We start from the raw sequence: 18,376 nt of genomic DNA on the forward strand, positions 1-18,376 counted from the left end.
AGGAACTTGGCACCATTGCAAAGAAGAAGGCAGAACTTGCGGATTACCTCTGTGAAGATCGAAATAAATTGTCATTAGAAGATGTGTTTAACACAATGAAAACCTTCAGGAATTTATTTATCAAGGCACTAAAGGTGGTTTACACTTGTGAATAATTAGGGCTAGATTGTGATTTGAACTTTTCACACTTCCATGCATGGGTGATTTCCCCTTCTCTTCTAAGCCCCTTTACACAGATATATGGGCTACCCAGACCTTGGATCTGAGTACCTAGGAGTCAGTGGGGCTGTTCACCTGCTTGTGTCCCTCCCCCTCCCCAGCAGGTGTCCAGAGAATGGGTGAACAAACTAATACAAAAATCCATTATTTGTATCAAAGAATTAAGGACGCTCCAATCTCTTGGGCTCTACTTAAAATGACTGGCTGGCCTCAGTGAAGTAAAAGCTAGTGATGTGTAAAAGTGAGTAAGCAAAACTGATACATTTTTAGAAGGGAGTGAAGATCTTACTGAATAGCAAGCCTCAAAACATGATAGGCAAGGCCTACCAGGTGTTTACTCTGAAGAGCCTTCATTCTACCACTCATCCCACAGCCCAGAATCTGAGTGACTGAGTCACAGCAGTGGGTATCAAGTGAAGAAGCATGTTTGGAATAGCTTTTGCTTATAACTGCAAATATCTCCATCAGCTCTTCTCTAGTTAACTTTTCTCTTAAATGTTTTATTTAACATTCTATCTGAATGTTTGTATGTAGGAAAACCAAGAAAGGAAAGAACAAGCTACAAAAGCAGAGAAAAGAAAGAAATTGCTTGAAGAGGAGGAAGCTAAGCGTCAAAAAGGAGAATATGGAAAGATCAGTAAGTCTCACAAATGTATTTTGGAATTATTTGCTACTTTTAAAGAGAATGTATGTCTATATAGATGATCTGATTTGTGACTGAAAAAGCGTTGGTTAATTTTCTAAGTCCTTGGCATACTTATTCCATCAGATATGAGAGAAATTTAAAAAAATACTAATTTTGAAGCCCTTTTTTCACACAAGGATGATAAAAATGTTCACACCTCTTTTCTTACACCCCTCACAATGGAGCTCGAGCTGAAAATAATAACTCACAGTAAACAATGCATTAGCAGAAATAGAGGCTAATTTAAGTTTGGAGGCTTCTGATTTCTTTGCGTTTCTTTTAATGCTCGTTTGCATCTTTTTAGGATATGACTCCATTAAGGAATATTTGAAACTAAGCTGTGTTGGGCAAAGCACATGTTACTCTTCCCCTTCTCCTCCCCTTTTCTGTCCTGATTAGGGCTTTGATTCAGTAAATGCTTAAAATTAAGCACATGCTTTGCTGAATAGGAACTGGATGAGTTGTATTCTTAAAGTTAAGCATGCACCTAAAGGGATATGCATTTTTAGTGTAAATGTGTGCATGTGTAAATTTAAAATTCCATTTATATTTTAAGTTCACATTACATGAAGGTTTGTGCCAGTAAAATCTGATCACTTGATTGTTCAGAGATTGAATGTAAAAGGAGTATTAGCACAGCTGAACGGGATTCATGTAATTGACTGGATGGTCACACACAAATATTTTGCATTTTTCAACAAGCTCGAAGTAAGAATCTGTGGCCAAAAAAGCTCAAATCTTCTTTAGCCGTATTTGTTTTAACATCTATTCCAGTTATTGATCTTTAGAAACTTCTAAAGAAAAATCTGAATGTTGATAACCAACCACAAGAGGGCCAAGATTGTCATTGGACAGACTGTATTTCCAATGTGTTGTCATTAGCACATAACAGTACATTTAATGTAAACTTATATTTAATGTAGTCTTACTAATTAGAATCTACATTTTAGTGTAAATACAAAAAGTAATTTAATATATTGGAAAGTTTCTTAATTTTATATTTAAGAGTGAAATTTACCCCCCATGCAGAGAAACAGCACAAGGCCCTTCACCATTTAAGCTTTCCAAATTGGGTTTAAGAAGGACTCAAGCGGTGTTGACCCACTGCATCAGAGTGAATCCCATCCTATATGGGTATAACTCAAATGTGAGTTGGGAATATGGACTGAAGTTTCTTCCTCAATATTTATTGCAGAAAACTGTGCGCCTAGCTACTTCAGCACTTGTGGCCATTCTTAGCTGCAATTTCTATTCACATTGAGTTTTATTAAAGTAAGCTTGGGGACTATCAGCTCTGATAAAGTTAGAACCTGGGTGTTTGTCTTATTTAAGCTCCCCTGAAAATTCCCATCCTATGTATACAACTCAGACATTTTAGAATCATGGTAATGGTGTTTTAGGTTTTTTGTTCGTTTGTTTGTTTGTTTTTAAGTAGATGAACTAGATTTCCGTTTTTAAGGAAGAAAAACTGGATGGCAATGGATTAAGTGAAGTCCTATTAGCATGTATGGACCAGATTCTTAGGCCTTGATCCAGCAGAGAGTTAAGCACATGCTTAATTTTGCTCAGTGAGTAGTTCTATTGGAGTAATTGAGACTATTCATATTGTATAACGTTAATTAAGTGCATAAATCTTTGCAGGACTGGAACCTTAATCTTTGATTTACTGACATGAATGACTGTCACAAGTTCCTTCAAGCCAATATCTGGTTTCTGTATCTGTGCATATAATTGAGGATCACATATCTGTGGATGACAGACAGGCCCTTAGCTGTAGCTGTGTCTCAGGATTTCAGAGCACAAGGCATCAAAGTATTTTGATATGTATTATAATCTCTTCTTTATAGTTCAAAAAGGAGATGTGAGACCAGAAGCATGTGTCCCTGATGCCTTATTAGCAGATATAAGGGAAGGCTTTCAGCTATGGAAAACTACTAGGAACAAGTCTAAGCCAGAAATTGTTCCCAAAACCTCACCTACTGAAACTGGTAAGAGCACAGATCCAACTGCACCTGCAATGTGGCTACAACTATTAAACTCTAGTCTTCGATTAAACAATGCTAAAAAGATATAGGTTAGGATTTTCAAAGAAGCCCAAGGGAGTTAGGAAGCTAGGTTCCATTGAATTTCAAAGGAATTTAGGTACCTAGCTCCTTTAGGCTACTATTGAAATCTCAGACATAAGAGATTTTTATCTGCATTATTTTTGATGCTTTATAATGGACAAGAGATTATTTCTCTACTGCTTCATTTTTCTTCAGCTTCTGTTACTTCAGCTTCCATTACCTGAAGTTATCAGACAGTTACATTGTTGAAGTGCATCACACCAGCTTGCTTCAAGAAACTAGTCTATATATTATGTGTATGAGATGCTGAAATATTTGTTTTGCTTTAGTTAATCAAGTGAGAAATATGAGCTTATTTTAATGCAAACATGCATATATACACTTTCCTATTAGTTAGAATTTTATATGAACTAATTTAATTACATGTCTTGTGTCATGGTTCCTTCCTCACTCTGAAGTCTAGGGTACAGATGTGGGGACCTGCATGAAAGACCCTCTAAGCTTATTCTTACCAGCTTAGATTAAAAGCTGCCACCACCAAAGTGTTACACAAAGAACAGGGAAAGTGCCCACTTGGAAACTTCTTTCCCCCCCAAAAAATCTCCCCAAGCACTACACCCCCTTTCCTGGGGAAGGCTTGATAAAAATCCTCACCAATTTGCATAGGTGAACACAGACCCAAACCCTTGGATCTTAAGAACAATGAAAAAGCAATCAGGTTCTTAAAAGAAGAATTTTACTTAAAGAAAAAACATCACCTCTGTAAAATCAGGATGGTAAATACCTTATAGGGTAATCAGATTCAAAACATAGAGAATCCCTCTTGGCAGAACCTTAAGTTACAAAAACAGGAATATACATTCCATTCCGCACAACTTATTTTATCAGCCATTTAAACAAAACAGAATCTAACGCATATCTAACTAGATTGCTTACTGACTTTTTACAGGAGTTCTGACCTGCATTCCTGCTCTGGTCCCGGCAAAAGCATCACACAGACAGACAAGACCTTTGTTTCTCCTCTCCCCCCCCCCCCGCCTTTGAAAATATCTTGTCTCCTCATTGGTCATTTTGGTCAGGTGCCAGCGAGGTTATCTTAGCTTCTTAACCCTTTACAGGTGAAAGGATTTTTCCTCTGGCCAGGAGGGATTTAAAGGTGTTTACCCTTCCCTTTATATTTATGACATCTTTTCAATACTGGCAATACTAGATGTCTTTCGTATTGGACTGTCCAATGACAAGTGTAAGCAACAAAGATATACACACACAAAAGAGGAGTAGGGGTTGGTTTAAACATCTGGTGTTAACTTATATTCATCTTATTTTTATACAAAAACTAGTGGCAGAAAGTAAAATTCTGTTAAATTGATGAAAAGCAATACAGAGTTCAACGTATGGTACAGAAGTTCCACTGAATTAAAAGGGCCTGTCCTGCCGTCTTTGTGCTCTCAAACCAGCCACTGACTTCTAGAGCTGCAGAAGCAGACCCCAAAACCAGTTTCTTAAGCAGTGTTCATTTTTAGTGAGAGCCAAATTCTGCAATCCTTTCTCAGGTAAAATTCCAATTGTCTTCAGCAAGAAAGGACTTCAGCGTTTGGTCCTTAAATAATAAACTCGGAGATGTCAAAAAGGTCAGCATCAATTGGAGAAGTGTGACTAATTGTTCACCCTTATCTACTACTTACAATGGTGGAAGATTCCAAGCTGCAAGTGAAACCAGTTGAAGGGAAATGTAGTTTTGTTGTTTGCTTCTTCTTTCCTCTTTGATCATTGATTTGCAGTGATAAAGTGTAATAGTGGTGAAAAAGTACAAAGAATAGTCTGCAGGAAACAAGACACAGAAACTGAGTGTCTGATAATTAGTACTTTGAAATATAATGTAAAATCTTGACTGTTTATTAATGGAGCATCATTTAAAAATAGATATACATTGTATTGTTTTCTATTTGTACTTGATGCATATTTTGTTCTTGTCTTTGTTCATCTCAGTACAATGCTAAACAAAGTTGCCTGTTGTGTATGTTTTGTTTTCTATGAAGAAAAAATGGTCATTCTGTTACTAAACTGAGCCCTCCTGGTCTCTCTAAGCATACCCCTTAGCTCTCAAGCCTCTAGAGGTCACCTGTCTCTCAGGGTGGAATCACATGATTCTCTCACTCTCAGACCTGGCTCTGGGTTGCAGTCCCCTGGTACTAACTGTGATTATCTCAGCAGGTCTGACCTAGACACAGACCCTGCAGTCCTGTATCTTCCAGGGCAACGACAGTGATAATCAGTGACCAAACAGCCTTCTGAAAGCAAAGTATCATTTATTTACAACAAAAGAATTTCAGAGAAAACATACATTGAAAACAATGAACCACCCTATATATACCATACATATATTATATATATAATATATGTCTGCTTATGAAAAATCTAACCATCTCATGCATGGGGACCCTAGAAGGACTAATTCTGTAGACTCTTCTACAGAGCCCCCTCTCTGTCAGCACCTTAGAGACTAACCAATTTATTTGAGCATAAGCTTTCGTGAGCTACAGCTCACTTCATGCATCCGATGAAGTGAGCTGTAGCTCACGAAAGCTTATGCTCAAATAAATTGGTTAGTCTCTAAGGTGCCACAAGTACTCCTTTCCTTTTTGTGAATACAGACTAACACGGCTGTTACTCTGAAACCTCTCTGTCAGCGTGTGTCCCTGTCAGAGTTCACTGGCAACACCCTGCACAGCCCTTGGCAACTCATCACCTCTCCTTTTCCTCAGAAGGCTTTTTAAGTGTTCTTTTGAGCTATAGCCTCCAAGCCTGATACAACAGCTGTGTCACTTCTGCCTGGAGTCTGGAAACCTGCCATTGTTTGCAGGGCCGGCTCCAGCTTTTTTTCTGCCCCAAGCGGCAAAGAAGAGAAAAAAAACAAACCCCGATTGAGTTGCTGCTGAAGAGGAAGGGAGGGAATGAAGGACCTGCTGCTGAAGACCCGGACATACCGCCCCTTTCTATTGGCCGCCCCAGGCACCTGCTTCCTTTGCTGGTGCCTTGAGCCGGCCCTGATTGATTGGTAACTGCCCCCCAATGTTTGCTGGGAGGTTGCTTATCTGAAACCATTGTGTTGCCTTCCTGTTTATTCTTCCCACAGTCCCCTATTAAGCATTCAGACAGGAAAGTCTAGCAACCCCAATATACAATACCGTCCCTTCACTGACCAGTCACATATCATGTTCATCAAATGGTTACGTCTCAGTACATCATTACATATCAGCTCCATGTCTATTACACTCCCTTTCTTCTTTTCTTGAATGCTTTGACAGGTAGGGAATTAATTTAAATCTCAATTTCTTTAACTATTATCATTAGGCAGAAGACTTTGAGGAAAAACCTCAGTGTAGACAAGAGTGTGTGTGTGTATGAGCCTAAATAGTTCTAAATATACTAGGAATCTTGTAATTTCTATAGAAAGTGTAAAGATTGTGTGCTCCATCCCTCAGCTCTTACAAATTCATATCGGTCCATGTGACCAAGAAAGTTCAGTATTCAACACAGTGAGACATTCCCCCTCTGGTGTTATCCGGACCGGTGATCTGCTAGTTCACTCCAATCCTTGACTCTGGAAGCCAGCCTTACCTTGCTCTGCTGTGAGAACCCCCACTCCTGGGCTGTTCACGCACAGCCTCTAGCACGTAAACTGCTCCTTGGATTGTGCTACCGAATGACACTAGCCAATATCTCTGGTCCCAGACACAACGCTAGGAACCTCTGTCTTGCAGTGTCCGGTTATGCCTGCTGGATGCTGCAAGCTTATATGAGTTTGTCAATTTAACAAAGAAATTGATATGTAGAATCATAGAATAGCAGGGTTGGAAGGGACCTCAGGAGGTCATCTAGTCCAACCCCCTGCTGAAAGCAGGGCCAATCCCCAATTTTTGCCCCAGATACCTAAATGGCCTCCTCAAGGATTGAACTGACAACTCACAAACTCGGGTTTAGTCAATGCTCAAACCACTGAGCTATCCCTCCCCCCCAGGTTTGTTATCCCAAGGGGAGTCTCTGACATGCTTCAAACCAAACGCACTGCTTCAGGTAGAATAAACAAAGATTGTTTAACTATAAAGATCGATTTTAAGTTATTATAAGTCAAAACATAAGTCAGATTTGGTCAAATGAAATAAAAGCAAATGGCATTCTAAGCTGATTTTAACTCTTTCAATGTCCTTACAAACTTAGATGCTTCTCACCACAGGCTGGCTGGTTGTTCTTCAGCCAGGCTCTCCCCTTTGATCAGCACTTCAGTCGCTTGGTATGGTGTCTGTAGATGTAGGTGGAAAAGAGAGCGCAAGCATGGCAAACATCTCTCCCTTTTATCATGTCCTTTCTTCCCTCTTTGCTTTGCCCCCTGCTTCAGAGTCAGGTGAGCATTACCTCATCACAGTCCCATACTGACCAAAGGATGGGGGATGACTCACTCGAACAGATCCTTTTGCTGCTGCCAGTGTCCTTTGTTCCTGTGAGGCTAGGCTGGGTTTGTTTCATACCTGCCCTTAATGAGGTATGAACTGCCTCTCTGCTCTTGGAGAGTTTTTTCCTGGGCTTATTTTAAGCCATGAGGATACATTTTCAGCTTCATAACTATATACACGAAATTATAACCTATAACATTACTGTAACAATTACGATAACATCACTATAACAACAATGCTCAGTGCATCGTGAGCCTTCCGAAGACACCCAACATGATAAACTTTGCATTGGATACCACACAATCATTTTATAAAGATGACCATGGGGTGCTGGGTGTTCCCCCAAGGTACAAAGCATCACACACATCCACACAATGATGGAGAATCATGTGCATGAGGCTGGAACACGTTCTGTGATCTTCCATCCACCTTTCCCTCAGTGACACAGCCCCATGTGTCTCAAGCCAAAAGCCGTTGTGTCCATTCCCTCCCCACCGACACACACATACACTGACACAGTTCCTTAGGTCTCAGGTATTAATGTGCATGTGTGACACCTCCAGTGACACAGCCCCGTCCAGGGGTGCTGGAACAATTTGTATAGCAGTGGTGTTGAGCGCCATTGAACCAAACTGTAAACCTTGTATATCATGGAAACCACTTCAAACCAGGTGGGTGCAACAAACCCCCCACAACTCTAGTTCCAGCACCTATGGCGCCATCTACCACAGGCTGGAGTGTCTGTCTGTCCCCAGTCAGGGTCATCACTTGCTATGGGGAAAAGGTGGCAGTTGCCCTTCTGACATTTATTCCCCCCCCACAACTTTTAATAGGTCCACATGCTCCACTTTTTGCTCCACAACCACTCCAGCCTTTTCAGGATATAATATAATCACGTATAACCTTATATATGCTGACACACCCTTGCTCCCTCCTCATACAGACAGAATTTGCCTGAAATAATGCCCCTGTCCCCAGTGACACAGCCCCATGTGCCTCAGGCTGGAGTGTGTGTGTGTGTGTGTGTCTAGTGACACAACTCCAGTGCCTCAGGCTGGAGTGTATGTCCGTCCAGTGACACAACCCCGGTGCCTCAGACTGGAGTGTGTGTTTCCAGTGACACAATCCCTGGTGCCTCAGGCTGGAGTGTATGTCCGTCCAGTGACACAACCCCGGTGCCTCAGGCTGGAGTGTGTGTTTCCAGTGACACAATCACTGGTGCCTCAGGCTGGAGTGTGTGTGTGTGTGTGTGTCTAGTGACACAACTCCAGTGCCTCAGGCTGGAGTGTATGTCCGTCCAGTGACACAACCCCGGTGCCTCAGGCTAGAGTGTGTGTTTCCAGTGACACAATCACTGGTGCCTCAGGCTGGAGTGTGTGTGTGTGTGTCTAGTGACACAACTCTAGTGCCTCAGGCTGGAGTGTATGTCCGTCCAGTGACACAACCCCGGTGCCTCAGGCTAGAGTGTGTGTTTCCAGTGACACAATCCCTGGTGCCTCAGGCTGGAGTGTGTGTGTGTGCGTGTGTCCAGTGACACAACCCCTGGTGCCTGTGACTGGAGTGTGTGTTTGTGTCCATCCAATGACGCAACCCCTGGTGCCTCAGGCTGGAGAGGGAGTATGTGTGTGTCAGTGTAGTGTATCCAGTCACAGTCCCCCCCGAGTGTGTGTCGTCTCCGGCTGGGGCCGGCCTCTGAGTCCGCCTGCCCCCCACTGCCCGCCCCCGCCCCCGCCCCCGCCCGTCCCGCGCTCCGGGCTGGCCGGGCCCTGGGCAGGCAGCTCGCGCGTCAGCGCGCGGGGCGGGCTCGGGGCCCGGCTAAAGGGGCGGCGGACGCGGCGAGGTAGCGCGCACACAGCCGGGCTCCGGGCCGGGCGGCGCTGAGCGAGCCAGGCAGGCCCCATGGCCACCAGCCGGGCGTCCAACGGCCGCGCCGCGCACCCCAGCGCGGGGCTCAAGCGGGCGCGCGGCGAGCCGGGAGGCAGCAGAGTGACCGTGGTGCTGGGGGCGCAGTGGGGGGACGAAGGCAAAGGGAAGGTGGTTGACCTGCTGGCCACCGAGGCGGATATCGTCTGCAGGTGCCAGGTGGGTGCAGGGGGGCGGCGGCGGGGGCCGTAGGGGCTCGCAGGGGGGCAGGCTCCGCGGCTCTCATGTGCGCTGTGGCGTCTTGCTTGGCTCCTGGCGTGTTTACCCTGGTGCCTTTATTAATTATGATGATTCTCTTCGCTCCGATTTGCCGTTTCTCTTCGTCTCGCTTTTCTCGGGCCCTTGTTCTGTCTTTTAACCCCTCTGGCATCTTCTCTCCTCCACTTTCCCCGGATCCCTTTTCTCTTTCTCCCTTTTGTCTCTCTTTCGGGTTCCCCCTTTTCTCTTTCTAGCTCCAGTTTCTTTAATCTAATCTATCTATCTGATCTCTGGTATCTTTCTCTTTATTTGTCTATTTCTGATCTCCCTTTATCTCTGATATTTCTCTTTGTCTATCTCCGATCTCCGCCTTTCTCTTTCTCCGCCATCTCTGATAGGTCTATCTATCTCTGATATCTTTCTCTTTATCTCTCTGTTTCTGCCATCTCTCTCTGTCTCCCTTTGCCATCTCTGCAATCTCGTTCTGCCATCTCTCTCTCTCTCCTCTTTTCTTTTCTGGACATTCGCATTGTTTCTCTCTCCTCCTGTCCCCCACTCTCTCGTCCCCTGTTGTCCTTTCTCTCCCTTGTCTCTGTGCTCGAGGAGGAGGTGTGATTCTTCCCCAGGACCGGGCTGGGAACCTTCCCCCTCCTCTGGTTGCAGATTGAAATGTCACTGGGAAAGGGAAAAAGTCCTGAACTATAAATATAAATAGCTGAGCGTTCATGATAAGAGACACAAGATCCCGATGTTCAGACAGGCATGGGCCGTGACTGAGCAAGGCGTCTGCTGCCGTCTGATAGCGGCCCGTCGGCTGGCTGGGGACGCGATGCATGCAGCAGGTGTCAGATGATTGCCTCTTGGAGAAAAGGTTGCCTAAGGTGACCAGAAGTCGGAGCAGCTAGTGTTTCCTGGTGGCCTGCCCTCTCCCCTCCTTGCACTACGTCCTCATGATCGATGGATGCTTGCCCCTTTGGGAAATTAATCTGGCTGGGTTCTGCAGGAGCCCTACATTTCTGTGAATATATGTGACAAGTCCCAAGATCTTTCGTTGAGCAGCCCTTTCCACTCAGTTGACCACTTGCACTTAATGGATTTAATACTACTCCAGTTTTGTTATTGTGTAAGGGAGAAATTACTAAGTAGTTCAAAGACTGGTCACTAATAAATCTTAGTTTTCTTCAGTTTTGCCACCACATGTTTTGGATGGGCAGATCTTCCCTGCAGAATTGCTTGAAACTTCTTTTAAAAATATTTTGAAATAGAATATGTATAGTGAAAATAGAGAAAGGAAGTAGGCACTTGAAGTATTTTTGTGTGGTCATGGAACTTATTACACTGCTTTGCTTAGATTTATTTCTGATTTGGTCTGAATACTAAATAGAGTATAGTTCATAGAGGCTCAACACACAGAGACTTGTTTAGTATAAGCTAAAGAATGTGGACATATTGTATACAATATACATAATCTTAATTACTCAAAAAAAAGATAGTCAAAGCATGAATCATGAAAGTGCTTATGCAAATATAGTTACAATGCTTATCTGAGGAAGAGCTCTGTATAGATGGAAAGCTTGTCTCTCATACCAACAGAAGTTGGCTCAATAAAAGATATTAACTCACCCATCTTGTCTCTCTTATCTTTTAACTGTTATAATTATTTCTATAAATTTTATTCTGATTGTATTCATACAAGTTCAGCTCAGTTAACAGGTTATATGAACTGTTTCGGTTTTAAAATGCACAAGGACAAGCAGTGAAAAGCACTGATATCCTTGAAACTGAGAACCCCAAGGACATTTCCTAATTAAATAAGTTAAGTAAATAATATTTAACTTATGTGTCAAAGTTTAAGAATGTGGGTAAAGTATTTTCAGTTGGTATTGATCTTGAATCCCCTTGGCAGGTTCTCTCTACAAATGGAGACTAATGAATGTGCATTAATATGACTGTACTTAAGGTTCCTCCAGAATTTTCTGTGTCAGCTTTCATAAGCAGCAGTGTATACTCTGGTTTTAGAACCACTTTAGGAGACTGAGGCAGGGAATTGGCTTGAAAAGCTTAAAACTGGACCTGGAAACACACTTTATTTAGGCCCTAATCCTGCAAATTTGTAAGCGTGCTTAATTTTACTACTGTCAGTAGTACCACGGCAGATGGTAATAAAGTTAAGCACAGTATATATGTGGCTGGAGGATTTGGGTCTTAATGGGTGGTGGCTGAGGGAAGACTTTAGTCATTTTGAAGGGAAAAATAAAATTAGAATAGCAATTTTTTATATTTGAGTGGCAAAAAAGTAGAAGTAGACATCTTAAGGTGCTTTAATTTAAAAGTGGTCTTTTTCCAAATAAAATATTTAAAGTGCTAATCTGGATTACAAATTTGCTATTTAGAGGACAACATTTTTAAAAGATTGTCAACTTAATCATATATTGTGAATAAATCATTGTAGCTTGTGTTAATATTAACACTATAGATTATTAAAATGGAAAGAAGTTTAAAAATCCTGTTTAATTTTGACAGGTTTCAGAGTAACAGCCATGTTAGTCTGTATTCGCAAAAAGAAAAGGAGTACTTGTGGCACCTTAGAGACTAACCAATTTATTTGAGCATGAGCTTTCGTGAGCTACAGCTCACTTCATAAGTGAGCTGTAGCTCACGAAAGCTCATGCTCAAATAAATTGGTTAGTCTCTAAGGTGCCACAAGTACTTGAGCTGTAGCTCACGAAAGCTCATGCTCAAATAAATTGGTTAGTCTCTAAGGTGCCACAAGTACTCCTTTTCTTTTTGTTTAATTTTGACTATCTTGTTTCTTTACTTTTTGTCTCCTCATTGGCAATGAAAATCAAAGAAGTCTTTTTCACTTGTGTTTATAGTCAGTTTCACATTCAAGGAGACAGTTTTGTAAACACATAAGCATGTGTGTAACTTCACTCATGAGAATTCAGATGGAATTGCTTATGGCAGTAAAATTATACACATGTTTAAGTGTTTGCAGAGTCAGAGCCCAAGTTCTCAATATGGCAATGTTTGGTTTTCAGGCTCTGGGCATAGACAATTGGGACTTGGATTGTTCAGGATTGCATTAGTAAATAAAGGAAATACTGAATTTGGAACAGAAGTTCATTAAATTTGTTTATTTTTAATAAACTGAGATAAGTTATGGTACAAAATGCTCATTAAAGTGATATACAACAACTTGTTGTATATTATTGTTGTAAAACTTTAACCCCCTCCCAATGAAAAAAAACTGCCTACTCTCCTGACTGTAGAGGAATGTTTATTTCTTTTAAAACAGTTGTTTCTGCTGGAATCAAATCTTTATGTCGTGGGAACATGTTTTCTGGTCTAAGGTTTGTAAAGTATTTTCCTTTCTTTTTAATAGAATTTAAATTTGGGGCCAAATTTGTTTCTCAGGATCCCTTTAAAATAACAATTAAAAAAAATTAATGTGGATTCCAACTGGAATTTTTAGTATGTGGATTTATTAATGCAAATCTGTGACAGTCAGATTCTCATAGATCTCAGCCGGGGAAATAAAGCAGAAGTCACAAGGACTAAATTAAAAGTGGAAAGCAGGGGTAGTCAGGAACTGTGGAGGTCAGCTGGAGAACATCCAGGTTCTTCTTCCCTATTCTGTCTTGCTTCTCCATATCCACATGGGAAATCTACAGTCACCCGGGCAGAAAAATCTGATTGTGCATTGGCCAGCTGGATTCTGCAATTCTGGCTGTGTTTGCAATATTAAATTTCGAAGGAATGGCTGATTCCCAAACTTTTTTGATCACATTGTTTCAGGTGAGTTTTGTTTTTTTTTTTAAATGCATACTTAAGATATCTGCCCTGTAATTTATCTCAGTTTTACAACAAGCAGAGCTCAAAACTTTAGCTTTAAAAAAAAAAAAATGAAATTTTAGGATGAAATCCTGATCCAATTGAAGTTAGTAGCAAACTTCCATTGAAGTTAATAGGGCCACGATTTAATCCCTGTAGTTTGCAGAATACAGCAAAATAAATCCTTGTGAGTCTCTTCTAGTTCAGCAATTACTTTTGTGCTTCTATAAATATGAAAGATTGTTACCTAGCTATAATCATGGACCATTCTAGGGGGCATGTTTTCAATCTCCCTTAATTAAAATGCCTGCCAGATATATGAGCAAATCTTATTGTATATGCAAATCCACAGAAGCAAGCACAAAAATGCATTTTATGTACAAATAAGTTTAATGACCCTAACTACAATTAGCTTTGTGTAAGCATACAAGTGGGATTACATACACATTCAGAAACCTGGATTTATGTATTAGAGGTGGGCAACAGAAAATTTGGCCCCACAAATTTAACTCAAAGCAAAATTCAGAAATAACATCAGAATGGCCATACTGGGTCAGACCAAAGGTCATCTAGCCCAGTATCCTGTCTTCCAACAGTGGCCAATGCCAGGTGCCCCAGAGGGAATGAACAAACAGGTAATCAAGTGATCCATCCCCTGTCGCCCATTCCCAGCTTTTGGCGAACAGAGGCGTGGGACGCCATCTTACCCATCCTGGCTAATAGTAATTGATGGACCTATCCTTCATGAATTTATCTAGTTCTTTCATTTTCTGGCAAGTTCCACAGGTTGACGGTGCATTGTGTGAAAAAAATCTTTTTTTTTTTTAAACCTGCTGCCTATTAATTTCATTTGGTGGCCCCTAGTTCTTGTGTTATGCGAAGGAGTAAATAACACTTCCTTATTTACTTTCTCCACTCCAGTCATGATTTTATAGACCTCCATCATATCCCCCCTTAGTAGTCTCTTTTGCAAGCTGAAAGGTCCCCGTCTGATTAATCTCTCCTCAGCTGGCAGCCGTTCCATACCCCTAATCATTTTTGCTGTCCTTTTCTGAACCTTTTCCAATTCCAGTATATCTTTTTTGAGATGGGGCAACCACATCTGCACACAGTATTCAAGATGTGGGCGTACCATGAATTTATATAGCAGCAATATGATATTGTCTGTCTTATCTATCCTTTTCTTAATGATTCCCAGCATTCTGTTTGCTTTTTTGACTGCCACTGCACATTGAGTGGATGTTTTCAGAGAACTATCCACAAGGACTACAAGATCTCTTTCTTCAGTGGTAACAGCTAATTCAGACCCCATGATTTTATATGTATAGTTGGGATTATGTTTTCCGGTGTGCATTACTTTGCATTTATAAACACTGAATTTCATCTGCCATTTTGTTGCCCAGTCACCCAGTTTCGTGAGAGCCCTTTGTAGCTCTTTGCAGCCTGTGGAAAAGTGGGCTAATGTTGGCTTCTTCTGTCTAAGAACGGTAACACCCACAATATAAAATACTGTGCATTAATCTTGGCTCCCTGCAGTAACTTACACAGAGTGGAATAAATTAAGGGTTTAGCTGAAAATATATAATCTTTAGTAAAAAAAAATCTTTAATGTGCTGGTGCGTTCTTGGGGGCACCTCAGGCTTTTGACTAATAGGGTATCAGGCATAAATGTGAAAGTTCATTGATTTTTAGCCTTCACCACATTGCAAGATGCAGCACCTAAGGGTAGATTTCTAGTGTAAAAACACTTTAAATAGTTTGGACACTCTGCAGCAGTGGCTCTCAACCTTTCCAGACTACTGTACCCCTTTCAAGAATATTATTTGTCTTGCATACCCCCAAGTTTCAGCTCACTTAAACTACTGGATTACAAAATCAGACATAATACAAAAGTGTCACAGCACAATATTACTGAAAAATTGCTTACTTTCTTATTTTACCATATAATTATAAAAAAATTCAAATCTAAATATTGTAGTTACATTTCAGTATATAGAACAGTATGAACAGTCATTGTCTGTATGAAATTTTAGTTTATAATGACTTAGCTGTTGTAAAACTAGGCAAATAGCTAAATGAGTTGAGTACCCTCTGGAAGACTTCTGTGTACCCCCAGGGGTACATGTACCCCTGGTTGAGAACCACTGCTCTGCAATCATGTTAAGAATGACAGAAGTTCTATAATGCTGTGGTTACCAAACTGCTGTTCATGGAGAATCTTTGTGGTATGCAGTGAGCTGAATAATCACATGATGCTGGCTCTCTTCCTTGTTTTCAGGAGCTAAATTTAATTAAAAGAAGCTAACTATACATGAGAGAGACTTCTCTAAAATTTTCCTTTTTATACATAGTTGCCAAAGGGATGTTGTATGATCTCAAACGGGAGACGGTGTGCTTTGCACTATCTTGGGAAGCAGTTTGTGAGAATCTTTCTTGTAGTAAATGTTTTCACACTGAAAATGTTCGTAAATTCCAGCTGTGATGCATATCATGCAATTAGAGCTGTCAAAAATCATTTGACACTTTTCCGATCAAAAAAGATTAATATTTTTTATTTTGTCAAAACAAATTTCCTCAGAATAGTCATTTTCTGATTTTAGGTTTTATTTTGAAAAACTAAAAATGGTTATTTGATTTTCAGTTGCCAAAAACCTCAAACTTCTCTGATGTTTTCAAATTTCAGCAAACAATTTGGCCAGATCCACTGAAATGTTTATGAACTTTGTTTTTTATAACCTGTAGGAAAAAAAAATGTTGACAAAACAATTCCATCAACATGTTTCATGGAGAGGGAAAATGAGTTTTCATTATAAGAAAGGCTACATTGCTGATAAATCCTTCATGTGGTCCTCTTTTAACAGTCAGTAAATGTAACAGATTTTGTGGAACAGACTGATTAGAGTAGCAAAGTATTGCTATACAGCATTTATGCACCTCCGTAATTTCAGTCTGAAAGAAGTATAACATTGATTCAACAATAGTGACTAGACCAATAAGGTAATAAGATTAAAGATTCACTCCTCTATTAAAAAAAGAAAAGGAGTACTTGTGGCACCTTAGAGACTAACCAATTTATTTGAGCAAAAGCTTTTGTGAGCTCACTTCATCAGATGCAGCTCACGAAAGCTTATACTCAAATAAATTGGTTAGTCTCTAATGTGCCACAAGTACTCCTTTTCTTTTTGCGAATACAGACGAACACAGCTGTTACTCTGAAACTCCTCTATTAGAGGCTGCTTTTCCCCTCTGTCAAGGTCATGCATGCCCTGTCCCCTTTTGGGATGGGGTATGGGTTGTTATAGGCTCACAGACATGTCTGTACAACCCCTCTGGGTCTCAGGGTAATGTGGCCAAACAGCCAAAGTCAGTCTACCTGCCCTCGCAATCAGGGCTGCGGAGCCCAGGTAAGCAGAGCAGCCCTCACAATCAGGGCCCAAGTCAGCAGAGTTGGTGGGGCTGGGCTGCCACCCCAGGGTGGGCAGCAGCCAAGATAGGGGGATCCACCCCATCAGGTCCCAACCCAGGGCCCTGTCAGTGGCAGTGTTGCCCACCACCAGCTCAGCAGGGATCCAGCCAAAATACATCCAGATCTCCAAACACCTCCTCACAAAGCCTCCCTGGGTTACTTCCTAGCCGCTTCTCTGTGGCTTGTAGTCTCATGGTTTCCCCAGTCTCTCCTCCTTCTGTGGCTTCTGGAGTTAGTGGGTAACTGCCATCCGGCTGGCCTCTGCATCATGGACTGTCAGCAGTCCTTCAGCAGGAGTCTGCAGCAAACCTCCTTCCTCACCTGCAGTCAGCCTCAAATGAGCTGGGCTGCTCCCTTTATACCTGGCCTCCAGTCAGAGCATGCCCAGCAGAGCTGAGGGGGCATGGCCTCCACAGCCCAAAGAGAGGAATTAACCCCCGCAGACCCAGTGCGGGGCATGCACGCCCTGTTACACCCTCCCATCCATGCCAAACAGTGGACTTGTGAGATCAATGACACTTCTAGCTTCCAGATGTCTGGAAGGAAGGACTCTTAAAGGATTCCTGAAAAATACAACCTGGCAGCTCATGTCAAAATTCTTTTAGGAATGGGAAGTAGAGATGGAACACCAGTTTAGTGGAGGTGGCTGCTGTAAGAGTTAGCCCAGTTCCATAAGCATTGGGGAAAAGTTTGCAAAAATCTATGGCTTACAAAAATCTACCATCAGGGCAAGTGCTATCTATTATTAGTTGTTCTCTGAATATATAGGAAAATTGTAGATAAATCACCTTGTGATGTTATTAATATAAACTGTGACCGTATAGATCATTGTTGCAACCAAGATCATATAGTGGCACCAAATCTTGTACAAAGAAGGTCCAGTAAGGTGTCTATGAAAAGGTTATGATTTGCTGGTTATGATTATGCTATCTATATGCGGGTATCATTTTTGTATTTAGAGTTATAGGTATTGGCTCTATACTGTCTGATTTCAAACTTGTGCTATGCTTCTGGGTGACACCCCAGACAATTTGGCATCAGCACTGCCTAGCCTGTTTGATGGCCCATTAAGGACCATCAGCTGTACAACTGACCCATTGAGAGAAGGCAGATACACCTTGTGACTCAGCAAGGCATGCAGGGACATGCCTATGGACAGAATTCTAAGGTTTTTCCATGCCATGTGTTGGGTAGTTTGTGCTTGGACCAAAGGAGGCATAAGCATAAGCAAGGGACTATAAAAGGCAGCTGCACCGTCTACATTTTGTCTTCAATCCTGCTTCTTACCTCTGGAGGAACTTTGCTACACCGAAGCTCTGAACAAAGGACTGAATGACCCATCCAAGCTGTGGATGTACTCCAGAGACTTGATTTGAGCCTGCAGTTTATTCCATCACTGCTACAAGCCTGAACCAAGAACTTTGCCATTACTGTATGTAATTGATTCCATTTAATCAGTTTTAGCTCTCATCTATATTTCTTTCTTTTTATGAATAAACTTTTAGATTCTAAAGGATTGGCAACAGTGTGA

The 18,376-nt window shown here is 41.5% G+C and overlaps 1 protein-coding gene across 1 annotated transcript in view; it reads left to right on the forward strand.

The window, feature by feature from the left end:
- The first annotated feature begins 9,233 nt into the window (after positions 1-9,233).
- The window catches only part of ADSS1 (adenylosuccinate synthase 1), a 39,890-nt gene continuing 30,747 nt past the window's right edge, over positions 9,234-18,376 (forward strand). The window contains exon 1 of the mRNA XM_077819468.1: positions 9,234-9,506. Within this exon, the coding sequence (XP_077675594.1) occupies positions 9,324-9,506 (183 nt within the window). The 5' untranslated portion in view covers positions 9,234-9,323. The remainder of the gene's footprint in view (positions 9,507-18,376) is intronic.

Source organism: Eretmochelys imbricata, chromosome 6 (genome assembly GCF_965152235.1).
Source record: "Eretmochelys imbricata isolate rEreImb1 chromosome 6, rEreImb1.hap1, whole genome shotgun sequence".
Lineage (NCBI taxonomy): Eukaryota > Metazoa > Chordata > Testudines > Cheloniidae > Eretmochelys > Eretmochelys imbricata.